We start from the raw sequence: 19582 nt of genomic DNA, 5'->3' as shown, positions 1-19582 counted from the left end.
CAATGAACCAGTACGTGAGTCAAATCACTACAGTAGTCGTCTTATCTATAACATCAGTCTAATCAATGTAGTAGAATCGTATCAAAATATACACTTGCAATTTCAGTTATTCAATATCACTTGCTCAATAAATCATATGCAATCCAGTAATCTATATCACGTGTATAATGTCAGTACAGTGAATCAGTAGTAGCAGCGTATGTATCAATATCAGTAACAATCCTGCGACGACATGAACGATTATGCTATAACAGTGAAATCGTGTAGTAACAGTAAATCCATACAGTAACGATAAATCCGCACAATAACGATAAATCCTCAGTAAATAAGTCTGTACTAGTAAATCCATCAAATCAATATCGTATTATAAACATCAATTAATCATATCAATAGAATTAATCAGATAATTAAAAAAAGAAATCAATTCCGGTCAATAGTATCAATCGGTATGAAATCATATAAAACAATCAAATCAATACATCATTAAAAAGAGTTGAAATCAAATCAATAAATCAATAAACCAATCAATGCAGTAAAATCATATCAATACAATAAAATCATATTCTAGATCACGAGCTCGGTAAATCACATGTATCAGGGTATCACATGTATCAATTAGTATTCGGTGTATCACGTGCCATAATATCAGTGCAATGAATCAGTAGTATCGGTGAATCAGTAGTATCGGTATCGGTATCGGTAGTATAAATGAATCAATAGTATCAGTGTCCATAATATCAATGAATCAATGCAATATAGTATCAATGAATTAATGCAATATCAATATCCATATCAGTATCTGTATTCAGTGACATGTACAATATGCAATATCAATGAAATCGTACAGTAACAGTAAACCCGTAAATCTGTCAGTAAATCCATTCATCAATAAATCTATACTCAATCAATAAATCCGTCAATATCAATAAATCAATAAATTCATACATAAATCAATAAATCAGTTCAATATCAATAAATCAGTCGATACAAGAAATCAAGCAATATCGGTAAGTCCATAAGGAAATCATAAGAACAATACTTTACGCATGCATTCAAGTACAGTAGTCTTACTTAACAAGTACAATCACTGGCTATTAAGGCGTTTTTCAATCTTGGAATATCGATGTATCGTTGTATCGTTGTATCCGTTGGCTCAATAAGGCTCGTCACCCTTGCCCGTCGGCATAATAATCTCCTTATAACTCCCAATCGCTGTATCACGTGATCAATAGAGGATAACACCAAACCCCTTTTAAAGGAAAGCCCGTTGGCCCACCATCCTGCACAGGTCGATCTTCAACCAACGGTTCAATCAGTCTTTACTTGTCTTTCAGTAATAATAGTATATTCAATCATATATTCACATTCATATACATCTCATTAATGCATTGAAAACAACAATCACGATTAGCTCAAATGAAGAGAATCCTTAAAATATCGTACAGTCGACAGAAATCTCAAATAGAGACAAAATACACAATATAAGAAAATTACCAAATTACCGGAAATCGGAAAAAACATCATTTCAAAACTTTACTTGTATTGAAGCAATATTTTTCAACATCCAGATAATTTACTATTCGATAAAAATCCTACAGAATTCAAAATACCCGGTGAAAACTTTTTAGAAAATACTCAAATCATGCAAAATCATCATTTCTATAACATACCAAAAGTTACGCGGTAAAAGTTACGTCAATACAAAGATATGCACATTTTTCGGTAATGGAAACATAAAACTGAGCAGAAAAATACCAAAACACGAAATCTTCGAAATCAGAAATAGGATTCGGATTCCTTACTGCGAGATAAACAATTCTTCTAACAGCGGCGTCGGACGAAAATTGCTCCGTGGCCTCCAAAACCAAGCTTTTTCCTTCTCTTTCTCTCTCTTGCTTTCTCTTTCTTCAAAATATCTCAAAAATATCTCAAATCAGATCGTCCCGGACGAATCCTATTCGTCCCAGGACGACTTGCTCTCTGGACAATTTTCGTCCCGACGAATTCAGGTTCGTACGGATGAACTCAGGTTCGTACAGGCAGTTCATATGTACTAACCATACAGATTTTCACAATTTTCTTCAGTTCGTCCTGTACTAAAATCAGTTCGTACGGACTAACAGAACTAAAAAAAATTTGAAAATCTGAGGGGTTTTACATGCAGTCGAGCGACGGTGGTCGAGGATATTGTAGTCGGCAAGCGACATTGGTATCTAGTCAGAAGTTCGGTGACTGCTAGTGGTCGGGTAGAAGTCTAGTGACGACTAGTGGCTGGGTAGAAGTCGAGCAGTGATCAGTGACTGAGCGCAAGTCCGGTGATAGTATGGTGGCAAGAGAATTCTTTGATTTCTCTTAGTCCGGTGACGGTGGCCGGGCAGTGGTCGAGGAGTATGGTGGCAAGAGAAATCTCTGATTTATCTTCCTTCCTCTCTTCCTTCCCTTCCTCACTTCCCCTTTTAGTGAAGAATGAAGATCTATTTATAATTTTTTTAGAGTTGCAAGGTCAGTGAATATGGAGAAGATTAAGGACGCATTAGGAGTGTTTCGAATTGACGGTCAATATCGACTCCCTTAATCATAGACCATTTATCGAGTATTTAAGTGTCATAATGATGTCAAAATTTGATGACCTTGGGTTCGTTGGAATCATCTCATCGAGCCGCTTGATTCGATTATAAGCATATCACATTTGAAAATCATTTGATCGTCAAATTTATGGTTTGAATCTTCTAAATATGCTTTGGGCCCTTGATTTAGACCAATTTGGGCTCGGATTTGGTCAAATTATGTGTCGTTGGGTTCGTATTGTCAAGACATTCAATTCAATCATAAGTTTGCTGAAATTAGAGTTCGGATGGCTTCGAAATTAATTTTAAAAGCTTTCAATGTGAATTTGCCTTGAGAATCATGCTAGATCAAGATAATTTTTTGATGATATATCAACTTCCATCTCCGACACTCTTGAAGAATGGCTTGTTCCATTTCGCATTTTTGAGCTTGTTTTACATATACATATATTATTTTTCTGCTGCTTTCTCTCTCTTCAAGAAGAAAAAAATTATTTTTTTAATGGAAATTCAAAATTTTGTTTGAAGAACCATATACACTATGGTTTCAAATTTTCTTTATTGTTGCAATTTGTTGATAAGACTAGAGAGGGAGTTGAAGGTAAACTTGAATTATGGAGGTCAACCTTAGAGTCTAAAGGTTTTCGTTTGAGTAGATCTAAAACGGAATATATGGAGTGTAATTTTAGTAGTAATAGACCTAGTGAGGGGATTGTGACTTTGGGCGATCAAGTCATTAATAAGAATACACGTTTTAGATATCTTGGATCTATTGTTCAGAGTGATGGTGAAATAGATGGGAATATTATCAGCTGAATTCAAGTTGGATGGTTGAAGTGGAGGAATGCATCGGGCTTGTTATGTGATAGAAATGTACCCCTCAAACTTAAGGGAAAATTCTATAAGATGGTAGTGAGGTCTGCAATGCTTTATGGTGCCGAATGTTGGCCTTTAAAAGAGAAGCATAATACTAAGTTAAGTGTGGCAGAGATGAGGATGCTCAGGTGGATGAGTGGCTTTACCCTTAGAGATAGGATACGAAATGAGCATATACGTGAAAAGGTTGGAGTAGCTCCAGTAGAAGATAAGATTAGAGAAAGTCGCCTTAGATGGTTTGGTCACATAAAACGGCGGCCTTGTGATGACCCGGTTAGGAGAGTAGAGGTATTAGATTTGACTTATGTTAAGAAAGGTAGGGGTAGACCTAAAAAGACTTGGTTATAAAATATTATGAATGACCTTTCTTTATTAGATTTAAACAAGAATTTGACTTTTAATATGACACAATGGAGAAAAAGGATTCATGTAGCCGACCCCACGTAGTGGGATAAAGGCTTGATGTTGTTGTTATTGTTGTTGTTGCAATTTCTAAAAGGTGAATCCAATATTTGGGTTCTCTTTTCAGCGGCAAATCTAGTTATTTATTAAATGTATGAATTTCCTTATGATTCTATGACATGATTTGAGAACTTCATTTTTACAGAGGTTTTCATTTGATTTTTTTTTTATAATGTTTATTTAAGTGTTGCAGTTCACTTTTCTTGTCTGTCTTATTTGCCTTGGATAAACATTGTGTTGAAATGCTTTATTTGATGTAATGACTAAAGGAGATTGAATGCAATAGTTAAATTTGATAATCATGCATCAAATTCTATTTTGATTTGCGTTTATATTTAGGGTTTATAATAACTTATTATTTATTTTTTAAATTGATTTGTTATCTATCATTTCACTACTGTTACTCCCATTGATGCCTAGTTAACATGTTCTGGCTAGACACTTAAAAAAGTATGCATTCTTATTTTATTTTTTTAATATTAATTTATTTATATGATAAAGTTGATCCACTCTTAAAACTGAAGTTGATTCCTCCCCTGGTAGTCAATAACCTTCCAATATGAAGATCACAGCTTCCTAAAATTTAGGGCCAATTGCTTCGATGGACATGTTAATGGTTCTACACCCTGTCCAATAAAACACCTCGCCAATGAAACGACTATTTCTTACTCTCCATCATCACTATAATAAGTGGATGCTTGTAAATCAAAATCTTGCAGCCACATTGTACTATATCATCTCGCCTTCCATTCAATCTTATAATCTTAATCTTGAAACATGCACTGGCATCTAGACAATCATATATCAACATATACAATATAAGAATTAACCTCGCATCATACAACTTAAGAATAAACTACACATCGTAATGAAAGATCAATCTATTCATAATATCTTTATAAAATCAAGGCCAACAATGCGAATTTGCTAGCTGTCGTCGGATTCTCTTTGGATCAAAAATATATTATCCTCCATATCCTTAATGTTCTTCCTCCGGCCTATCAAACCTTCAAGACCGCAACATGCATAGATCTTCAACCCATCACCCTAGATGAATTGTATTCACTTTTTATGTAGTGATAAAATGAATCTTACTAATGAGACATCATTAGAACTTCAATCCATTCAACCGTATGATCATCACAAAATACTTGCCACTTCTTGGGGCAAAGGGCGCGACCAGCTATCTTATACTAGCTCTCTTAGTCCCTAAAAATCACAACAAGGTCGCCTATCTTCCATATCCTCCAGGGGAGGTAAATTTCATTCTCCGACTATTGAGTGTCAGATTTGTGGCAAATTCGACCATTCATCATCAAATTCTCTCTTTTGAGTGTCAAATTTGTTGCAAACTCAACCACTCAGTCGTCAAATGCTAGCAGCGAAGCAACCTCAACTATCACACGGCCTCTCTAGGCCCAGGCTCCTTTCACCAATCAAAAATCTGAATATGTCAATTGGCCGCTCGACATTGGTGCCACCTCCCATTTAACGTTTGATTCGATGAAGCCATACAACTCCAAGCCACACCACAGAGAGTATCAAATAATCATCAATGCCAAACTCTGCTAATATCTCACACAAGCCAAGGATTTTTGCCAACACCAAATAGTTAAGTTCTTACTCCATACAGCATTTACATATCATTCACAACCTCTCCTATAATCTCATTTTAGTCAATAAAAACTAGTCTTTGATAATTCATGCAACATAATGAACATATATTTATATTTATGATATTTTCTTCTAAAATAATAGATAAAACATTTTAATTCTACATATTAAGGGTTATATGCATTTAAATACTATTAAATAGATAATATAAACTAAAATTTTTAATTCTAAATAAATGAAATAAAAAATGGAAAATCATTTAGCTATTTATTAATTATATATATGAAGCAATAAATCTCTTTCTAATAAAATAATATTATGGTAGATAGATTTAGAAATTATCTAGGAGTTAAAATTGTATTAGTAGAAGGGAAATAATTTATAGTATGAATTAAAAATAAAGTTATATATTATAATTTAAAATGAAAGAATATAATTCTAATTTCTAACTGAAGGGTTCGAAAATTATTTTCAAGTAAACATAGAAATTAGTTGAAAGAGAAAAATCACTTGTTTATATTATGAAATTAAAAAAAAAACTAATAAATAACAAAAGAACACCAATCATCTATCAATAATGATCGTATGATCAATTCTAAGGATTATAAAATAATAGTAGTTTATTTTGAAATCAGAATAGAAATCTTCTTTATTCTTTTCTAAAGCAAATGCCACTTTTCCTGTTTGATCATTTCCCTTAAAGATTTAGGAACTATGACTTTTTGTGGAGTATGCTAGAGAGGACCTCAATGGATTTTTAGTAATATGAAAGTATAGATTGGGATCATCAAAGGTTGATGGATGGGAAGGATTATAAAAGCATGATGAATCGTTAAGTGAAATAGGGAGGAAAAACGAAGGATTTGGAGGAATTGTGGGCTCAACAAGCATGGGCGAATCCCCTTGATGTCATTTGCACACCCTAAGAAAAAATAACGTACTAGTGGGGGCATTTTTTATATTTTACCCCCCCCCCCCAAAAAAAAAGAACATTTTTGCCCTAATATTATCATCCTAAATGTCGTTGCTCATCCCGCAAGTTCGCACTCAGCAGCTTTCACGATTCGAGCATTCGATGTTCAAGACATCGCCGCCTCTCGCAGCTGTCTTCTTCCCAATCATATTTGGCATTCCCAAAATGTAATTGGAAGATAAATGATAAAAATTTCCTCTTATAAATTTGATAGCATTATGTTGGTTAAATTTAAAAAAATATATATTTTGTTATTATTACTATTTGATGTTATTATTTTATTATTTAAAAAAATTATTTTGTTTTATTATTATTATTATTGTCGTCTAATTAATTAAAATTTTATCCACTCTAAAAAAAAAGAAGCCGGATTTGTCCATGTCAACAAGAAAAGAAAGTTTAAATTGGGGAGCATAATAACTGAATAATTCATATTTTATGCACTTGCCAAGAAAAAAGAGGGAAAAGCATGAGAGTTTGGTGCACGTTGAATACACTAAAGCTTCATTTGAAAAAGAAAAAAATAGTAAGAAAGTTATCCCAAACGAGGCCCGAATCAAATAAACCTTGTATTATGGTTGCAGTAGAATATTTTAAGGATAAACTAACATATGCAAAGCCATGATGTGAACAATTGATTTTATAATCTATGAAAGAACTAGCAATAAGAAGACGATAGAATTTATTAATAATACAGAAGAACAGTATACAAATCAATCAAGTTAGTGTGGTAAAGGGTAAAGTAAATGAATCCCTCAAAAACAAATCAAAAGGCTGAACCACAAGTAACTGATAAGGACCCAAAGAAAGCGAAGCAAAGGAAAACATACCTCATAGTCCCGCAATAATTGAGCGCCCGATCAAAGTAGTTATATACATTGGATCCGTTTGAACAGCTTTTTCACAGATCTTCCAAACAACTGCTACCTACAATTTTTTATTATTTTTACATCAGATTCATTAGCGAGTAATGGATGAAGAGAAAATTGTTATCCCATAGAAATAATAATAATACCCTCATATTTAAAATATTGTTTTGTTCACAACAGATCTATAACTACTTTTAGAAATAATTATAGCCACCAAGACAAACCTTCTTTGTCTTACCCTTTCTGCTCTGATCAAGTAGTGTGAGCGCCAACAGTGCCCTAACATCTTTTCCTTCGCGGTCTACCACAATCCATGTATAACAAAATGATCCCTCCTTTTGCCTCAGAAACGTATCCCATCTTCTGCCCTATAACCCAACTACACTATACCCAGGCACTTTGTGAATACCTTGTTGTACAATTCTCATTCTCATATTCGCTGAGTCTTCCCATCTCCCATCTTCGGCATAACTATTTGATAAAAGCACCAAGGCACCATCATTGCCTTGCAGTAGTTGAAGCTGCTCTGAAGCTTGCCTAGCTATTTCTTTCTCTCCATGACTTTGACAGCCACTCAACAAAGACCTCCAAATTGCAGGCCATGGTTCATAAGGCATGCTTTCAAGTACTTGTTTAGCCTTTTCAAGAAACCCATTCCGGGCTAGAAGATCAACCAAGCAGCCAAAATTATCCTTAGATGGTAGCATGCCATACGTAGAGCTTATGGAATCAAAGACATACTGCCCTTCCTCCACCAAACCAAGATGCCTACAAGCTGAAAGAACTGCAACGAAAGTAGCCTGAGTTGGAAGCACATTAGCACGTCTCATTTTTTCTAGAATTTGAATAGCTTCACTGATCATTCCATGGTGTCCAAGAGCTGTAATCATGGTGTTGAAGGTGACGGCATCATTATATTCTAAAACACAATCAAAACACGTCCATGAGCTACTGATATCTCCACACTTAGCGTAGGCATCAATAGCTGCACTAGCCACATGCAAATGCATCTCATATCCTGTCTTAATCACAAAAGAATGGATGCACCTGCACTGATTAAGCACACCATTACCAGCACAAGAATTCAAAATGCTCCCAAAAATGAACTCATCAGGATTCTCACCTACTTTTCTCAGGGAATTGAGAAGTGAGAAAGCCTCATAGTTAAAGCGCTGCCTTGCAAATGCTGAAATCATCACTCCCCAACATGCCAGATCTAGATCCTCAACACCTTGGAAGACCTTATAGGAGTTTCCCAGAGAACCAAGTCGTTCATAAGTGCTGATTAGTGACGCACATATATGTCTAAAGGAATTAAAACCAGATTTGATGATTTTGGCATGTATCTGCTCACCTATTTTATGTTGTTGGGTTCCATGGCAAGCACTCAAAACACTAGTGTATGTGAACTCATCTGATCTAAAGCCACATTTGATCAGGCTGTGGAACATAAACAATGCCTCTGTAAAATAGCCATTCATGTTACACCCTGCTATCATCTCATTGTAAGTAATTGTGCTTTCGTTTCCATGGCTGCTGAACAAGAAAAATGCTTTGTCCATTAATCCGCATTTAGAGAACATACTGATGAGCGCATTAGTCACAAGAGCATGATTGAAGAGTCCAAGATGGTAAGCAAAGCAGCAAAACTGAAGCCCAAAATGAATATTCTCTCTCATACCACAAAGTCTGAATATAGAAGACAAAGTTACTTGATTTGGTTTCAGACCACAGTACAACATACTGGAAAAATAGGCCACCACTTCCTTCTCATCCTCAGCTTGAGCAAAACCACAAACTACAGTATTCCATGAGACAATATCCTTCTCATGTATTCTATTAAAGACTAGCATCGCACGGTCTTTCATTTCATACCTGAAATACATATCCATGAGCGAATTCATCACTGAAGTGCTGGATTCTAACTCATGGTAGATGATAAAGCTGTGAATCTGCCCTCCAAATTTTACATTACCAGAAATTGTGCAGGCCTTAAGACCACTTACAAAGGTAAATTTATCTGCAGGAAGATCTTTGGAGTGAATAAGACATACTATTTTCATTGCATAATGACCATAGCCACTAAATGCATAGCTCTCAGCCATAGCATTCCAACAAGCCAAGTCTTGATGGTCTATACAGCCAAATACCAACTCTGCAGCTTCAATATCACTACATTTGGCATACATACAAAGAAGTGAACTACTTACAAAGGAGTTCCTCTCACAACACATCTTGAAAGCAACCGCATGAAAGGACTTCCCAAGCTTAATGTCCTCAAGCGCACAGCACGCACTCAAGGCACTGGCAAGTGTGAATTCATTGGGATAAAACCTAGACCTCATCATCTCCAAATATATTGCCAAGCCCATCTCAAGCTCATCACTGCGAATGCAACTGGAGATCATGGAGGTCCAGGACACTAAATTTCTCTGAGGCATTTCATAGAACAGGTTGAGCGCATAATTCAAAAGTTGACATCTTGAATACATCCAAACCAAATTATTGTTAGTAAAAATGTCATTTGAGAAGCCAAGCTTGATGATTTGGGCATGGGTTGCACAGCCAATGATAGGGTTGTTAGTGTTAGAGGATAAGGTGAGAGCAGAGGCGAAATCAAGAGGTTGTATAGTGCCGTAGCTGCTGGAGACGTGGAGAGGAATGCCGGTTTCGTGATCGGTAGAGCTCAAAGAAGAGAAATTTGTCGTTTTCTTTGGGATGGGTGCAAAGCATATGAGAAGAGAACTTGGAAATAATTTGATTGCCTGCATAGCTTGCGGCCAACGAACTAAGTTGTGAGACCTCATTATGAATGCCCATTTCGCGTCTTCCTAATGGCTCGCGCAGCAAGATTCCTGGACCGTTGCTCAACGGCACTGCCTGCTGCGGTGGTCACGAAGAGTCTTTTTTCCAACCAAATCACAGTCAGAGAAAACCAGTCTGCCCCGCTTCACCGGTGAAAGAAATCCAAAAAAACCACCAAACCCGTTAGCACCGATCATACTTAACCGCGAGTCGGAGATCCCAATAATTCGCTAGGCGGTATTTGGAGGGAGGGAGGACGGGCGGCCAGAGACGCGACCCGCGGAAAAAGTCCGACCACAATGCCAAATAAAATAAAATTAAATTAAAACATGAGGGTGCATAAATTAACGTAAAATAGTAAAATATCCTCCTTTGCTTAGTTTGGTTGGTGGGCGAGTACTTGGAAACCTCCAACCTGTGCTCGAATCCCCTCGGGCGACAGCGCCTCTTAAGTGGTGCCCAATCAAGTACAGGTCATGAGTTTTATGGAGTAGGTGTCTCTTCTAGGTCAGTCGAGGATTAGTCACGCCGTCAAATGTCCTTACGGGGGTGTCAGCGGGTGGATATCCCATTTCAAAAAAAAAAAAAAACCTAAAATATTAACTATCTTATTGGAAAGTAATTCAATTTTCTATTTTGAGAATTTGAGATTTTGACTCGTGAGCTTTTAATATAAAAGGATATATTATTACATGTGAATATCGTATGCGTTTGGAGGTTAATGTAGACGCTCCACATCGTCCAATGCACTGTGTATTGAATGACGTGAAGTGTCCGAATTTGACTCCGAACGCATTCAGTGTCCGCATGTAATAATTTTTTCAATAAAAAGCTTATCATGAAAAGAATGATTGCTACCCCATTGTGTTTGGAAGTGAGAATGCCGATTTTAGGATATTTAAATTTTCTTATTATTAATTGAGTTTTGGTGAATTTGTCATTGAAAAGAAGATGAGGGATATGATCACAAGCATAAGTGTTATCAGTCATTATCTAAATAATAATAATTTTATGAATGTAGATCTTAAGAACTCATTTATTGAGTGTGTTATTAAAGAAGATTTGTGAAAGTTAGTTCGCTAATTTATTATTGATGAGCTATTTCCCAATCATAAGTTCAGTAATATTATATTTATTTAGGTCTTAAAACTGAATGAATAATAAGAAGTTTTTGTTCAGTACTCAAAAAATATTATCACAACTCAACGAGAACATGATATGTATTGAGAGGATGTCTTGAAGATTGAGATATTTACCCCACCAGGCCTAGGTAGGTTGGTGGGCGTGCTTGGTTAAAAAACCTCCCATCCCAAGTTCGAATACCCTCTCATACGGCATGACTCCTTGAGTGGAAAGAAAAGAATTGTGAGTCATGCACCTGTGGGTCTAATGAACTCCTCAGCCTCGGTACCACCCAAAATCTCCATCACCTCATCCAAATCAGATGAGTCATTCATAAGTAAATCCCGATCCTCCGGTTCATGGCCTCCTGCATTTTTGGGAAAAGAAAAGAAGTTTCCAGATTTTATTGGAATTTTTAGAATTTTTTAGAATTTTTATGGATCTTTTCGTATTTTTTATGGATTTTTTTTTTTTTAATCGGACATTTTTGGGGTCCTCGTGACTGTTTTTCGACGTTCCGGACTCAATTTCGACAATTTTAAAGCTATTTGAGGCTCTCACATGTAAGATTGGATTTCGAATCACATGAAAAATTCTTCAAAGTTTGTTACGCATATTTTCAAACTCCTGGAGCTTCGACGCCCGAAAATAGGGGGCCAACAAATGTATCATCAATTAATTATCTTGATCATGCAAGAATCTCGAGGCAAAATCGAGCCGGTATCTTCAAAAATGGAATACGGGATCACATGAACTTTGATTTCAGCGAACTTACAATCAAATTGAGCGTCTTGAAAATACGAACTCAACGACACCAAATTCGACTCAATCCGAGCCCAAATAAGTCCAAATCAAGCACTCGAAGCGCTGTTTGAAAGTTCAAATCATAATTTGAGTTACCAACCAGTTTCTAATATATGACATTCTTATAGTAGAATCGAGCGGCACGACGAGACGAATCCAATGAGCCAAAGATCGATGAATTCTGACACCATTAAGACCTTCAAATGTCTAACGAATTGTGCAGGATCAAGGGATTCAATATCGGTCGTCCGTCCGATCACTCCCTATTTACCCCTGATCTCTCACATATTTACAAACTATGCCACTCAATAATATCTATAAATATTTCTCATGAGAGGGGACCCAAGCAAGAGGAAGAAGAGAAGAATGAGAAGAGAAGAAGGTTAGGAGGGAAGAAACTCCTCATCGACGATCGCCGCCGGAATTCTGCCCGAGCGACGCTGGAATTTTGCCCGAAGGCCGTCATTCTGCCCGATTTTGGAACGACTTCGGAATTCTGCCTGAACGCAGCCAGAATTATGCCCAACTTTCAAATGACGTCAGAATTCTGCTTGATCTCCAAGTGACGCCGAAACTTTGCCTGATGTTGTAACTGATTTTCAATCCAGAAGTGATTCATTGTAATCTGATCGTCCTAAATTTTAAGGATGAGTTGGCCTCTTGTATTTCAAGCAAACACTAGTTGAACTCTTTCAACTAGGCGTGGCCCCGTGGTTTTTCCCCTTTCAGGATTTTCCACGTAAAAATCCTGGTGTTATCATTTCTCCTATGTTTGTGTGTTAGATATCCGTACAACGCTGAGACGGAAATTTTCTAACTCTATCGCCGCATATATTCTAGTCCGCAACAATATTAATATATTATCACGTTCTAAGAAATGACACCCTTTATATTCTTGACTCATAATTGTGCTAATTTTCAATTCAACCATATCTCATAATTTTTTACATTTATGAAATTTCCATATAAAAAATTGTCTCATACGTGTTGCTTTTAACTTATTTGCACTTGTACAAAGTTTTCTCATGATCCAAAGACATCTAATGCCATAAATATTTTAGCACATATGCAATCATATGAGATTTTTTAAAGATCCTAATAGTTATAACAAATTTAAAGTTGAATCTACCAAATGAACCCAGAGTAATTCTCCAAATTAAAATCACAAATTTTAACTCAAATGAGCCCCTAAATAAAATTTATATGGAATCAATTTCAATTTTGTAGTATCATTAGAGTTTTATAACTGATTAAAACCTTAATTAATCCTATTACTCTTAGGTATTAACATTTGGTATGTTGACCAATTTCCAAAAAACTCAAACTAACACTTATATTGAAAATAAATCACATGGAAGCATCTAAAAAATAATTACCCTTTAAATTAGTATTTATGAGACAACATATGAAAGTTTTATAATCCAATATTTTCAGGATATTTTTATAATAATAATAATAATAATAATCATCATCATCATCATCATTAGTTTTTTAGTTATTATTTCTATTTATTTAAAAAAAATCAAGGCATTTTTAAAATACTAATTAGTTTTTATTTATAATATTAAAAAAATTTCTTTTGTCAGCAATCAACACTATCATTATTAGCTACCACTGATTGCCAATGATAACCACTATCACGATTATTATCTTATTTGTTTCTTCACTACTCCATTAGTTATCCCTACCACCATAATAAAAACAAAAAATAATTTAATTTGAGTTATCAAATACATTTTATTTAATATCAAAATATTATAAAAATATAATTAACTCACTTGACTCATATGTAATTAAGCACTGTGAAAAGAAGTTAAAAAATTTTAAAATATAATAATTTAAAAATTAGTAAGCATATACTTCAAATAATTAGATTTATTATGAAATAAGCAAATGTAGATGCGTTATGTGTTTACTAAAATCAAAATAAAATTTATATTCTTAAGACTTATCAAGATCATAATTTAATGAGGATAGGGCGATATGCTAAATAATTTTTTTTTTTCTTAAGTTTATCCTGCACCTCTTGATTGGAGAATCTCGTCAAGATTAGTGCTGTCACGCGGTAATTTTAACCATCAGCCGACTATGTTGTTTTTATTATAATTTTTTTATTTTTTATTTTTTATTTTTAAGATTTGAAGGATTCCGCCGACTGCTTTAATTGTTCCTCTTCCAAGCTTCTATCTCGCGTCTGCGCTTTCCAGAGGCAGAGAAAGAATCAGAGAGAAGTGAAGGTGGAGAGAGAGAGAGGGGAAAAGAAGATGAAAGGCCTTGAGAGCCTAGGCAGGACGGTGAAATCGCCACTTCTTATAAAGACAGCCTCGATCCTTCTTGGCTGCATCGCCGCCTTCTTACTCGGCAAGCATTGGTCGGACGAATCCCAGAAGCTCATCTTCTTCACCCGCAGCACTGGGGCCAGCGAAGGCGAACGCGGGCACTACGTAGCCATATCTCCTAACGCAAACCGCACATTTGACATATCCACACTCATATCCAATGTCTCTACTTTCCCGCCGCCTCCGCCGTCCCCGCCTCCTTTGCAATATCCGCCTCCCCCAGCGTCCTTGCCGCCGCCCCCACCGCCGGAGAAGTTTGGGGTTGTGAACGAGAACGGGGAGATGAATGATAGATTTGATACGGGGGTGTTCGATCCCGATCTTGGTAAGAATTTGAGTATGGGGAACGAGACGGAAGAGGCGAGTGGCGTAAACCAGGGCACGGGTAGGGTTATTAGGGTTAAGAAGTTCCAGTCCTGTCCTGCAACCATGAGAGAGTACATTCCTTGCTTGGATAACTGGGAGGCCATCGATAAGCTCAATTCAACGGATAGAGGGGAGAAGTTCGAGCGCCATTGCCCTGAGGTGGGGAAGGGATTGAATTGCTTGGTTCCGGCTCCAAATAACTACAAGACTCGGATTCCTTGGCCGAAGAGCCGAGACGAGGTTGGTTGAATCAAACTTAAACTTTCATTAATGATTCTTAAATAAAAAGAAGCATTCTTTTATTCGTTCCTACATTTGCAAGACATGAGCACTTTAAGTTGTGCCAAGGATTGATTAAGGGGATATATTTCTCATGACATGGATGTGCTTAATAAATTTAGGTCTCAGCTTCCGAAGTACACCTGTCAAATGTACGGTAAAGTTCTTTGGAGATTCTTCAGCACAGGTGTAATAGGGTAGCGTGAAACCCGCACGTCCATGTTTTTCTCAATTTCAGCTATCATTTGGGTTGTTTTTTTTTTCTTACCCATTGAGATGTATTTGATTTACAATACGCTCTTGTTGCGGTTCAGAACCACTATCATGCGCCGGTGGAGTAAGATTAGCACACTTCAAACCTCTCAAGCTGTTCTTATGTACACATAGCACATTGATAGCGTCTAGTCTGGAGTTGAGCTCTCCATGGGAGGCTTCTAATGCTTTAAGTTCATGAGTTAATATTAAGGGGTGAAGCTGTTCTGATAACTTAGGCTTCGTTTGGGACTGGTTTCTTACTGCTTCTTAAAGCGGATTTCTAATTAAATAATTAAATAAAAAATTTAATTAGAAAGTCGCTTTAAGAAGCAGTAATAAAGCCGTCCCAAACGAAGCCTTAGTTTGATTATAAGATTTTTTGTCTAAGCTATCAGACTTATAGACTCTCCTATGCTTTTGATTTTGTTGTGTGAGCTACAAAAGAGAGAAATATTAAACTTAATGGTAAATGATTGAAGTTGAATTAGGGGTTTTATATTTTTATATATAGTGTCATAGGGCATCCTGACATTTAGGAATGTGGTTAATGAAGTAAATTGCCATGATATTATGGTAGGTTATATTCGGGATTTATGTGATTTTGATATGATAAACAACATGCGTCTTCAGGTTGTAGGTTGTATGGTGATCAATCCAAAACCGTCAGTATGAACTGATGTCATCATCAATGACAAGCTGTCGGAGTTGAATAAATCATTTTTTTATTGGCAGAGAAAATGTGAGGATGTGAGTCGCTAGATGTAGGTTTGACAACTACCTTTGACGTTGCTCTAGCACTATGCAGTGGAATGAGGGAGCTTGAGTGTGTAGCTTGGGTGTCCGTAAGGCAATGGTGCAAATACCCTAATTTAGAAAACCTTAGGTGTCTGTAACCTTAGTGCATGGCATTGCCGCATTGGGTGACTGCAATTTCCCTTTGTGGGGGGTACAATGATGTGTAGTGGTGTAAATTTGTTTTATTGGTTAGAGTTTAGCTTCAACTTGAAAATGACACGATCTAAATGGAGCTAACCCAAATCCCAACTATTTAGTAAAAAAGTAGAATTTCTCAACTAAAATTTGACTTGCCTAAACCAAACTCAACCTGACTCAACACAAAAACATTTGACTGTGCTACGTTAGTGTCAACTTGATACAAATGTGACACCATGAATCGATTTGTGTACTAAAACTTGAAAATAATAAAAATTCCTATGAAATATGAGTTTTCAATTGAAAAATTGCTATGAAATATGAGTTTTTAATTGAAAATCATTAAAAAAAGAAATGATCAAATGGGGGTTAAGTTTTTGTTTCTTGGGTTGACTTGAACTCAACCTTTTTTTTATGGGTCATTTATTGCTAACCCAAATTTAATTCAAATCTTACGTGGGTTGATTTAGGTGTTTCAATTTAGATTAATAAGTTGGTTTTGGCTCTAACCCCTAAAACGACCCACTTATTAAACATGTTGAAGATTTTAACCCAAATTAGAATTATTTAAACCCAAACCTAACAGGATCAAGCCCTAACTCATCCCAATATGACACTAAAAACAATTAGGTCAAGTTGGGTTAGTGTCAACCCAACCTGAAATGGACATGAGCACTATATTGGGCACAACTAACTAAATATAACGACAACAATAACATCAAGCCTTTATCCCACTACGTGGGGTCGGCTACATGAGTTATTTTTCTCCATTGTGTCCTGTTAAGAGTCAAATTATCATTTAAATGTAATAAAGAAAGGCAACTTCTAATATTTACTAACCAAGTCTTTTTAGGTCCACCTCTACCTTTCTTAACATAGGCCAAATCTAATACTTCTACTCTCCTAACAGGGTCATCGGAAGGCCAACGACGTTTTACATGACCAAACCATCTAAGGCGATTCTCTCTAATCTTATCTGGCACTAGAACTACCCTAAGCTTTTCCTGGATATGAGTTATAATGAAAAAAAAGTTGAATAAAATGGATTAAGCCATTATTTTTGGGTTGACCTTAACTCAAACTCGACATGTTTTGAACATGCCCCAATTTTTTGGGGTCACTTAAGCTGATTTTAATTTAACCTGACTCTTGCGTGAGTTGACCCAGATTTACAATCATCGTGTCGGGTTTGAATCAAATATAATTATTGGGTTCAAACTTTACACCCCTAAGAATGAGGTACCTTCATTGGTGGGTGGGTGCTAGAACGACGAGGGGCCCTCTAGGAAGCACGATATCTTCATTACTAGACTTAAAAGGCCATTGCATGGCATACTCTCATTATCCCTTCACAATGGTCAATTGTTGGCAAGCAACCTACGTCATCATGTTGGCATAGTGGATGGGTGAGGCCACCCTAGTACCAAAGAGTTTAGGTGGTATGGTACTGAAGGGTGCTGTTATCGGGCTATTTAATCATACCATTGCTTGGGCTTTTGTCCTAATTGTAGGAGAAGGTTGTGCATGTGCTTGGGTCAAATTGGGCTTAGTTTGCCTAGATAATTTGACCATTTTCTTGTTGATATTGTATGGTTGGTCTTAAACTCTTAATATTTGTTTAATTGTGACCTTTGAAAAAATCTTTATTGTAGGAGGAGAATATACACGTGCTTGGGTCGAATATGGATCTATTAGTCAACTCACCAATTGTGGCAAGCCAACCAACATGCTTAAAAAGGGAAGTTGGCGGCCTGACTTATATCAACCAAGCTCAGCTATAGATCACAAAGTTGAATTTAAGCTTCATTTTTGTGGCTAATGCGAACTCTTTTTGATTTGGATGTTTTCTTGAATATATAATAATAATCATACTCGCTTTTAAACTTTTATTGTAATTATGTTAGCATTTCAATTGACTTTATTTAATTATATAAATGACATAAATTGAATAATTTAGAAAGTTTGTTAACTCAACATATAATGCCTTTTTGGAAGTTATAGAGCATTATGACATGCCTAATATATGAATTGCTTTTAATTAGGCTTATCAAATTGTAAATTTAACTTTTCTTTGTCCTCATTGATCCGCCATAGTTCAATTCATGCTACTTTTATTGTCATGATTGCCCACTAAAATTTTCTCTTAAGTTTGAGGGGAATTTTTCTATCACACAATAGGCCCGATGCATTCCTCCTCTTTAACCATACCACTTGAATTCTACTAATAATATCACCATCTATTTCACCATCACTTTGGACAATAGACCTGATTATCTAAAACGTGTACTCTTATTAATAACTTGATCCATCAAAGTCACAATCCCCCCATTTGATCTATTACTACTGAAATTATACTCAATGTATTCGATTTTAGATCTACTCAAATGAAAATATTTAGACTCTTAAGTTGACCTCCTTAATTCAAATTTACCTTCAACTCCATCTCTAATCTTATCAACAAGAAGAATATCATTAGCGATAAGCATATACAGAGTACATCCTTTGCAAATGTCTAGTAAGAACATCCATGACTAAAGCAAAAGGATGTGAGCTTAAAGCTGATCCTCGATGTAATCCAACTGAAATAGGTAAATACTTGGTCCAACCTCCTTGTGTTTGATTATATTCAAAGTTTAAAATTCAAATTCAAAATAGCTTTTTGTATTTTCAACTATCTTAGATTTTGAGTTTGCATCAGAAGGCCTTGAGAGGCTTAAGCAAGTGAGAATGATGATTCAACATGGTTTTTAACGTGGGAAATGCTGGTGGTGGATAGGATTAAAGTTATCTTTGAAGGATCTTGATAGGAAATACTTGAGTTCGCAAGTAACCTAACCAAAATCGGCGAACAAACAGCAGCCAAATGGCTGTCCACAGCAGGAAACAGAAAAACAGCACTTGTCCGGAGAAATCTGAGAGAACTCAAAGAAAAGCTTGTATTTCACTAGGAGAAGAAGAAAACAACAAAGATACAAGTGATCCTCAATTCGAGAGGAGGATCGATCTCTCCCAAATCTCTAGACGCCGCTAGAGCCCAAAGAAAATCTAAATCTAAGAGATCTCAAATTTCAGCCAAATTCAAGATACTCAAACCCTAGCCAAATCAACTATTTAATGCATACAAATCAAAAGGAATTCCCTAAACAGTCCCTACGTTCAAATTCCCTCCTAAAATCCATTCAAAAACCTTCCTAAAACAGTCCCGCAAGATGAGCGGCTCGCGCGGCATCCCGCACAGGCGGAGTTCTCTCCGCTGTTTCGCGAATTCCACCCGTGAACCGGTCCCGCCTGGACCGGCTGGACTGGTCCATTGGACCG

The 19582-nt window shown here is 36.2% G+C and overlaps 2 protein-coding genes across 5 annotated transcripts in view; one reads left to right on the top strand and one right to left on the bottom strand.

Annotated features, from left to right (window-relative positions):
* LOC110099268 (BTB/POZ and MATH domain-containing protein 3) overlaps positions 1-10453 on the bottom strand; it is a 39216-nt gene extending 28763 nt beyond the window's left edge. For 2 of the 4 annotated variants that reach the window (XR_002303427.2, XR_002303428.2), the window contains exons 1-2: positions 7600-10453; positions 7323-7419 (exon numbers count right to left, since the gene is read on the bottom strand). Coding sequence is in view for 1 of the 4 variants with exons in the window: in XM_020826361.2 (XP_020682020.1) it covers positions 8586-8602; positions 8716-10168 (1470 nt within the window). In the remaining 3 variants the exon portion in view is untranslated. Of the gene's footprint in view, positions 1-7322; positions 7420-7585 lie in introns of those variants that run through there. The other 2 variants (XR_003702229.1, XM_020826361.2) reach the window with 2 other exon arrangements.
* Positions 10454-14250: 3797 nt separating this feature from the next.
* Positions 14251-19582, top strand: part of LOC110099267 (probable methyltransferase PMT11) — a 20160-nt gene continuing 14828 nt past the window's right edge. Inside the window, exon 1 of the mRNA XM_020826360.2 lies at positions 14251-15037. Coding sequence (XP_020682019.1) covers positions 14357-15037 — 681 coding nt within the window. The 5' untranslated portion in view covers positions 14251-14356. The remainder of the gene's footprint in view (positions 15038-19582) is intronic.

The sequence above is a fragment of the Dendrobium catenatum genome, unplaced genomic scaffold (assembly GCF_001605985.2).
Source record: "Dendrobium catenatum unplaced genomic scaffold, ASM160598v2 fragScaff_scaffold_1211, whole genome shotgun sequence".
Lineage (NCBI taxonomy): Eukaryota > Viridiplantae > Streptophyta > Magnoliopsida > Asparagales > Orchidaceae > Dendrobium > Dendrobium catenatum.
This window is presented reverse-complemented; position numbering and strand designations above follow the sequence as displayed.